Raw genomic sequence first — 9296 nt, 5'->3', positions numbered from 1 at the left:
CGTGTTGGAGTATGGATCATGTCTTGGCTGATTTTGGCTTTGGAACCCAATGGCATTAGCGCTCTCCCATCCACCATTCTCGATGAGTTGAGGACACTTTTCAGAAACAGGTCATTGGATAGAACATACGCCACACACCAAGGGTCCTTGAATCTTCATTCCCTCGGCCATCTGTGAAACAAGAGAAGTAAGATTAGCTAACTGAGATTGAATATTGGATGTGGAACTTACCTCATGAACTTGTTGCCGTAGGGGTCCTCTTTGGCCTACACCCTCGTATTGTTGAGCGTTCAACGCTCGATTAGCAATCAAGATTTTCGCAGCCATGGGCGTTTTGTCCACCAATGCTCCACCCGCCGAAGCATCGAGCATTTGACGTTCTAGTGGTAGGAGCCCTTCGTAGAAGTATTGCAAAAGCAACTCTTCCTTCATCTGATGCTGTGGACAAGAAGCAACAAGTGATTTAAATCGTTCATAATACGTAGGAAAAGACTCACCTTCATCTTGTTGAATTCCACTTATTTTTTTACGAAGAAGAATGATGCGAGAAGTTGGGAAAAACTTCTCCAGAAACGCCCTCTTCATACTCTCCCAAGACGTAACTGTTCCGGGAGCCAACTCGTATAACCAATCCTTGGCCTTGTCCACTAAAGAGAATGGAAAAACCTTCATCTTTAAGATACTTCCGTCAACGTTAACCGGAGTCATACTTGAGCACACCACTTCAAATTCTTTCAAATGTTTGTTCGGATCCTCCATGGACAGCCCATGGAACTTTGGAATGTGGTGGAGCAAACTTGACTTAAGCTCGAACTCTTCAGTTTTACCTTGGGCAGCCATGGGATATTGGATACACAATGGTGCGGCATTATCCAAACCCGAGGCGGAAAGCTCCTTGAGTGTACGGTTGTCCATGGCCATGCCTTGCTCTTGTTCACCCTCTTGTGCCGTGGGATCCTCCCCTTCTTCTAGAACTTGTTCTTCAAGATCAGGTTCCGGGCTAGGTGGGTTAGACTCTTGTTAGTTCTTCCTTCTTCTCAAAGTTCCCTCATTCTTTTTGTTTATTTGTTATTTTCGTTTGTTTTCTATTGCAGATTGCTAACTTGTTTTTTTTTTTTTGTTGCTAATCCCCGTCAACGATTTTGAGAGAACTTTGAGAAGAAGGAGGAACCAACAAGAGTCCAACCCACCTAGCCCGGAACCTGACCTTGAAGAACAAGTTCTAGAAGAAGAGGAGGATCCCACGGCACAAGTGGGTGAAGGAGAGCAAGGCATGGCCATGGACAACCGTACACTCAAGGAGCTGTCCGCCTCGGGTTTGGATAATGCCGCACCATTGTGTATCCAATATCCCATGGCTGCCCAAGGTAAAACCGAAGAGTTCGAGCTTAAGTCAAGTTTGCCCCACCACATTCCAAAGTTCCATGGGCTGTCCATGGAGGATCCGAACAAACATTTGAAAGAATTTGAAGTGGTGTGCTCAAGTATGACTCCGGTTAACGTTGACGGAAGTATTTTAAAGATGAAGGCTTTTCCATTCTCTTTAATGGACAAGGCCAATGATTGGTTATACGAGTTGGCTCCCGGAACAGTTACGTCTTGGGAGAGTATGAAGAGGGCGTTTCTGGAGAAGTTTTTCCCAACTTCTCGCATCATTCTTCTTCGTAAAAAAATAAGTGGAATTCAACAAGATGAAGGTGAGTCTTTTCCTACATATTATGAACGATTTAAATCACTTGTTGCTTCTTGTCCACCGCATCAGATGAAGGAGGAATTGCTTTTGCAATACTTCTACGAAGGGCTCCTACCACTAGAACGTCAAATGCTCGATGCTTCGGCGGGTGGAGCATTGGTGGACAAAACGCCCATTGCTGCAAAAATCTTGATTGCTAATCGAGCGTTGAACGCTCAACAGTACGAGGGTGTAGGTCAAAGAGGACCCCCACGGCAACAAGTTCATGAGGTAAGTTCCACATCCAATATTCAATCTCAGTTAGCTAATCTTACTTCTATTGTTTCACAGATGGCCGATGGATTGAAGATTCAAGGACCCTTGGTGTGTGGCGTATGTTCTATCCAAGGACATGTTTCCGAAAAGTGTCCTTAACTTATCGAGAATGGTGGATGGGAGAGTGCTAATGCCATTGGGTTTCAAAGCCAAAATCAGCCAAGACATTATCCATACTCCAACACGTATAATCCGGGGTGGAGAGACCATCCAAACTTCAAATGGAGAGAGCCACAACAAGCCCAACCACAAGGAGGCTTTAGGCAACAACCCCCGGGTTTCTACACCAAACCATACGCACCCCCTCAAGTCCAACCACAATCTGCCCCAAATACTTCAGGTAATGCTTTGGATAATGATACATTTGTTAAGTTACTAACCATTTTGACTAATGGGCAGGAAAATCAAAACAAAAGGGTGGACCAACTAGAGAAACAAATGGGACAGATTGCCGAGGTTGTTGGGAAGATTAGAGACCAAGGAAGGCTTCATAGTTCTACCATTCCAAATCCAAAAGGAGGGTTTGAATCAGCCAAAGCAATCACCCTAAGAAGTGGTAAGGAAGTTGGGGCAGATTCTTCATAAAAAACAGGTCATAACGAGGATGAAATTTTGCAAATGGAAGAGGAGGAATCAAGGCCACCCACGGCAAAGGTGGTTCCACCTTTGCCGCAGGCTCCTAGTGCTCCAAATCTGTCCAATTCATCCAATAAAGGTAAGAATGTGTCAAATTCGGTTTCTACTAATGTTGTGCCTTCGAATGCTCATTTTCCTAGCAGGTTTGTGCAAACAAAGAAGGAAGAAGCTGAAAAGGACATCCTTGAGACACTTAGGAAAGTTCAAGTCAACATACCCTTGTTGGATGCCATTAAGCAAGTCCCGAGATACGCTAAGTTTTTAAAGGAGCTATGCACCACTAGGAAGAGGATTTCAACCAAGGAGGTTGTGAAGGTAGGTGAAAATGTCTCCGCCATCTTGCAACGTAAACTACCCCCCAAATGCAAAGATCCGGGTAGCTTTACAATTCCGTGCGTCATTAGTAACACTCATTTCAAATCTGCCATGCTAGATTTAGGAGCTTCTATAAATGTTATGCCATACTCCATTTATGTATCTATGAACTTAGGTGAGTTGAAACATGATGGTGTAATCATACAATTGGCCGATAGATCTAACGCTTATCCAAAAGGAGTGTTGGAAGACGTTTTGGTGCAAGTTGATCATTTAGTCTTCCTAGCAGATTTTTATGTGCTCGAAATGGATGAATCGGATCATGCTCCTTCATTGCCCATCCTCCTTGGAAGGCCATTCATGAAGACGGCCCGGACGAAGATTGACGTGTATATTGGAACGTTGTCCATGGAATTTGATGGGGAAGTTGTTAATTTTAATCTTTCTGATTCCATTAAGTACCCTAGTGAGGACCATTCATGTTTCTCTATTGATATACTTGAAGATTTGAATGACGATGCGCTTGAAAAAGTCATTACACGAGGAATGGAACTCACAACCAAGGGGGCAGATTCTAGTGTAACCCACGGCATACATGGATTAGGCCATGCCGTGCCTCCTAGTGATGAAATTTTTGAGTTGGTTGCTGCCCTTGAGTCACTACCTAAGCATGGTGGTAAGTCTCCTAACTTTGATTCCATTCCAATTTTGACTAACAAGTTGCTTCCATCCATCGTTCAGGCACCCATACTTGATCTCAAACCCCTACCAAGCCATTTGAAGTACATCTTTTTGGGGGAAAACGAGACACTACCTGCCATCATCTCCTCATCCCTCACGGCACAAGAGGAGGAGAAGCTAGTGCGTGTGTTGAAGGAATTCAAATCTGACCTAGGATGGACATTGGCCGATATTAAAGGTATAAGCCCTACGACTTGTATGCATCACATATTTCTTGAGGAGGGAGCCAAACCAACTAGAGAGGCTCAACGCCGTCTTAACCCTCCGATGATGGAAGTGGTGAAAAAGGAGATAATCAAACTTCTAGATTGTGGGGTGATTTATCCCATCTCCGATAGTCGTTGGGTTTCACCTATCCAATGTGTGCCCAAGAAATCTGGAGTGACGGTTGTCGAGAATGCGGAGAATGAGCTTGTGCCCACCCGAATTCAAACCGGTTGGCGAGTGTGCATTGATTATAGGAAGCTAAATGCAACCACAAGGAAAGATCACTTCCCATTACCGTTCCTAGATCAAATGCTCGAAAGGTTAGCAGGTCATTCCTTTTATTGCTTTCTTGATGGATACTCTGGTTATAATCAAATTGTTATTGCCCCGGATGATCAAGAAAATACCACTTTTACTTGTCCCTTTGGAACGTTTGCATATCGACGCATGCCATTCGGTTTGTGCAATGCTCCTGCCACATTTCAAAGGTGTATGGTTAGCATCTTTTCTGATTATGTTGAGAGGATTATTGAGATATTCGTGGATGATTTTAGTGTGTTTGGTAATTCCTTTGATAATTGCTTGGATAATCTCACTTTAATCTTGAAACGTTGTGTTGAAACAAACCTTGTGTTAAATTGGGAGAAATGCCATTTTATGGTTAAACAAGGTATTGTTTTGGGTCATATAATCTCTGAACGTGGAATTGAAGTTGATAAGTCTAAAATAGATCTTGTACGCTACTTACCTTCTCCCACTTCGGTGAGAGAGGTTCGTTCTTTCCTTGGTCATGCAGGATTCTACCGACGATTTATCAAGGATTTTTCCAAGATTGCACAACCCCTATGCCGTCTCCTACAAAAGGAAGTGCCTTTCGAGTTCAACGAGGCGTGTGAGCAAGCATTCAACCATCTCAAGGGCCTCCTCACCACGGCACCCATCATAACTCCCCCGGATTGGTCCATTCCCTTTGAATTGATGTGTGATGCATCGGATTATGCACTTGGCGCTGTTTTGGGTCAAAGAAAAAATAAACAGCCACATGTTATTTATTATGCTTCACGCACTTTAAATGATGCTCAGTTGAATTATTCTACAACCGAAAAAGAACTTTTGGCGGTTGTATTTGCTTTAGATAAATTTAGATCATATCTAATTGGTACTAAAGTCATTGTTTTCACCATGCAGCCTTGAAGTACTTGTTCACCAAGAAAGAAGCTAAACCTAGACTCATTCGTTGGATGCTTCTACTTCAAGAGTTTGACATCGAAATCAAGGACAAGAAGGGGAGTGACAATGTTGTTGCCGACCACTTAAGCAGATTGGTGCGTGAGGAAGAGGTTCTTCCCATCTTCGAAACGTTTCCGGATGAACAACTCTTGTCCATTCAGGTAAGTGCTCCTTGGTACGCAGATTTGGTGAATTACTTGGTGACTAAACAAGTTCCTAGCACCCTAAACAAATTCCAACGTGATAAACTTAAAAAGGATGCTAGATTTTATGTTTGGGATGACCCATACTTGTGGAAATATTGTTCAGATCAGGTTGTAAGAAGATGTGTGCATGAATCAGATTTTCACTCAATTTTAAGTTTTTGTCACACATATGCATGTGGGGGTCACTTTGGCACCCAAATGATGGCTTTTAAGGTTCTTGAATGTGGTTTTTATTGGCCTACTTTGTTTAAAGAAGCTAGAACCTTTTGTTTAACATGTGATCGATGCCAAAGGACAGGTAATATTGGCCAAAAAGATCAAATGCCGCAGGTACCCATCTTTGTTGTTGAAATCTTTGATGTTTGGGGTATCGATTTTATGGGTCATTTTCCTTCATCTTTTGGTTTCACTTACATATTACTTGCCGTTGATTATGTTTCCAAGTGGGTGGAAGCGAAAGCCACTCGAACTAACGATTCTAAAGTTGTGGCAGATTTTGTGAAAACTAATATCTTTTCTAGGTTTGGGATGCCTAGGGTGCTAATCAGTGATGGAGGGTCTCATTTTTGCAACCGTACCATTGAGGCATTACTCAAGAAGTACCATGTGACGCATAAGGTCTCCACACCTTACCACCCCCAAACCAATGGCCAAGCCGAGGTGTCGAACGTGAGATCAAACAGATTTTGGAGAAGACCGTTGGGCCAAATAGAAAAGATTGGAGCTTACGGTGAAGCGAGGTAACACCTCACTTCCTTCCCAACCCACGTTGCATGTCGAAAGCGAGTTCGTGCGGCGTCGACGAAGCTTCTCGGTAGCCGTTGAACTATTCGGTCGTACCTGTTGCCTTTGTACGTGTTTTCATGCCTAGCGGTGCAGCTCGGCTCCTACCCGGCGTATCTGCACTCGAGACGCATCCCTTTGTTGCGATAGTCGAGACGTGTTTTTCGTTGGGCGATGCTGGGTTTAGCTAACGTGACGGCATATGAGTGGTAATTGGGTTGTATTCGACGGCAGGCTCTGTGCTTCGGCATCTAACTGTCGTCTTGTACCCCGCTTCATTGACGCGTCAAGATTCGTCTTGCGCGCAAGATGGATTTCTGTTTTGGCTACCTATTGCGAAGGAATGCTGCCTCTCGTCGTCCCTTTCCTCCTCTTGCTGGCCTTGCCGGCGGGAGGACGACATCGTAGCGGTGCTCGTGTCCCGGACGAGCCGCACTCGTTGCGGTGCAGTTTCGATGCTCGAGTTTCCGGTCGACATCTCAGATGCGGAACGCTGAAGGGGCGGTAGGTCTTTACGACCTTTGATCGTCCGATCGAAGCCTTGTCACTTGATGCGTACGACTGTCATGCCCGTCACGAGCCGTCGACCGTCAAGGTCGTCGGTCTCATGCGGCGCCGGCGTCGAAGAGGAATGCTACCTGGTTGATCCTGCCAGTAGTCATATGCTTGTCTCAAAGATTAAGCCATGCATGTGTAAGTATGAACAAATTCAGACTGTGAAACTGCGAATGGCTTATTAAATCAGTTATAGTTTGTTTGATGGTACCTGCTACTCGGATAACCGTAGTAATTCTAGAGCTAATACGTGCAACAAACCCCGACTTCTGGAAGGGACGCATTTATTAGATAAAAGGTCGACGTGGGCTCTGCCCGTTGCTCTGATGATTCATGATAACTCGACGGATCGCACAGCCATCGTGCTGGCGACGCATCATTCAAATATCTGCCCTATCAACTTTCGATGGTAGGATAGTGGCCTACCATGGTGGTGACGGGTGACGGAGAATTAGGGTTCGATTCTGGAGAGGGAGCCTGAGAAACGGCTACCACATCCAAGGAAGGCAGCAGGCGGGTAAATTACCCAATCCTGACACGGGGAGGTAGTGACAATAAATAACAATACTGGGCTCTTGAATGTGGTTTTTATTGGCCTACTTTGTTTAAATAGCTAGAACCTTTTGTTTAACATGTGATCGATGCCAAAGGACAGGTAATATTGGCCAAAAAGATCAAATGCCGCAGGTACCCATCTTTGTTGTTGAAATCTTTGATGTTTGGGGTATCGATTTTATGGGTCCTTTTCCTTCATCTTTTGGTTTCACTTACATATTACTTGCCGTTGATTATGTTTCCAAGTGGGTGGAAGCGAAAGCCACTCGAACTAACGATTCTAAAGTTGTGGCAGATTTTGTGAAAACTAATATCTTTTCTAGGTTTGGGATGCCTAGGGTGCTAATCAGTGATGGAGGGTCTCATTTTTGCAACCGTACCATTGAGGCATTACTCAAGAAGTACCATGTGACGCATAAGGTCTCCACACCTTACCACCCCCAAACCAATGGCCAAACCGAGGTGTCGAATCGTGAGATCAAACAGATTTTGGAGAAGACCGTTTGGCCAAATAGAAAAGATTGGAGCTTACGGTGAAGGAAGTGAGGAATTGTCCCCAACACCGCTCTGCCCTAATTTGAGGTCATCTCGTTAGCCTTCTCGGCGAAGCGAGGTGTTACAGCCTCCTGAGCCCGGCGCATTGCACGCCGAGTTATTTTATGATTGGATACTCTCAAGTAGGATTCAGAGTTCGACATTCAGACGGCCAAACCACGTTCATTATTAAGACTCATATCTGCTTTGAGTATTTGTGCCCTTACACTTTGGTGTCGATTCGGCGTGAGTTTACTCTGACAAATACCATCACTGTGACCGAATCCAACGACGACGATTCGTGAACTTCGTAAGAATAGTAGCCTTGTCTTTAGGTTTGAGAACCCAAGAGGCCGAGACGCGTTATTTCCTCGGTCGCAATCGCGAGACGCAGAAGTCAGCCGCGCACCCAACGTAACATCAACAAATTTATTCCTTGGTCGAGCTTTGCCGACGAGTTGGCACGCCCCGCATTCACCGAAGGACGTAGTTAGCTTATAGATTACTCGGCATGCGCACGTAGGCTTGGTAGTTTTTAGGGTCAACATTTTGGCACGCCCAGTGGGACCCAGTACTAAACTACGAAGTTCATGCCAATTGAAACGTGATCGGTAAAAAAGAAAACAGCTATGGGAAAATCAACAGCCGATTTGCCAATTTAGAACATAGGACAAAGTGTGCCGCAGACGCAGAATCCCATTAGCGCTGTGACACCTGAGTCCACGAGCGCGACTCGTCGAGAAAGGGAAGTTAATCTCGGCGGTCAGTTTCGAAGTCTAGAAATCCTTAACAGGAACACATGCGTTCTCAATGAAGGGATAATAGAGGATTGTGATGAGGATGGTGGTGAAGGATCTGATCCACCAACAAGATCGTTTTTTTCGAAAACGACTTGACGAGTAGTCTCGGACGGTTGAACAGACGTTTAGTCAAGGAATCGATAAACTTCATGACGTGATACGCAATACCAGTGAGGCACAAACCAGATTACTCGAAATATTGGTTAGTAAGGTCAGCGACGGTAGGTCTTTCAATCTTGCCCAACACTTGCCACCAAGAAATTATCTATTACCAATTGCACCGGCCGAGTCAATCCCTGCTCGGCTCAAACCAATTAACTTGGAAAAAGGAGAAGGATCAAATAGTAGGTCAGATGGATCCGACCAGAGAGTGGAAGCAACACCTGTCGATATGACCGAGGTCCAACGGATGATCAATTTGGCCATGAAGAAAGGGCCGAAGTTCCTTAAATTTATACATCCGTATCCAGCTTATGTGGAACAGTTCGAATACCCTAGAGGTTTCAAAATCCCAGATTTTAACCTTTTCGTCGGAGAATCATCCTTATCCTCGTTAGAACATGTGGCTCGTTTCACTGCGCAATGCGGAGATGTCAATAGCGACTTTCACAAGCTGCAACTTTTCAACTTTTCGCTGATCGGTTCAGCATTTGCTTGGTATATCAACCTCCCACCGAATTCTGTCCAGAGCTGGGAGGAGTTGGTCAAGAAATTTCATGAGCAGTT

General features: G+C 44.7%; 1 protein-coding gene across 1 annotated transcript; it reads left to right on the top strand.

Annotated features, from left to right (window-relative positions):
- Positions 1-2626: 2626 nt before the first annotated feature.
- Positions 2627-7773, top strand: LOC139197986 (uncharacterized). The gene is made up of 6 exons (XM_070826208.1): positions 2627-2723; positions 3594-3811; positions 4259-4515; positions 5082-5138; positions 5514-5641; positions 7337-7773. The coding sequence occupies exons 1-6, from the start codon at positions 2627-2629 to the stop codon at positions 7771-7773; spliced, it is 1194 nt and encodes a 397-aa protein (XP_070682309.1).
- Positions 7774-9296: the final 1523 nt, after the last annotated feature.

Source organism: Malus domestica, chromosome 08 (assembly GCF_042453785.1).
Source record: "Malus domestica chromosome 08, GDT2T_hap1".
NCBI lineage: Eukaryota > Viridiplantae > Streptophyta > Magnoliopsida > Rosales > Rosaceae > Malus > Malus domestica.
This window is presented reverse-complemented; position numbering and strand designations above follow the sequence as displayed.

Excerpts from the sequence above, each read along its gene's own strand:
- LOC139197986 (XM_070826208.1), top strand. The coding sequence starts at position 2,627 with ATGGAAGAGGAGGAATCAAGGCCACCCACGGCAAAGGTGGTTCCACCT. Across the intron at positions 3,812-4,258 it reads CCCTCACGGCACAAGAGGAG|GATGGATACTCTGGTTATAA; the intron begins GAGAAGCTAGTG and ends TATTGCTTTCTT. Across the intron at positions 5,139-5,513 it reads AAAGAAGCTAAACCTAGACT|TGCATGTGGGGGTCACTTTG; the intron begins CATTCGTTGGAT and ends TTGTCACACATA.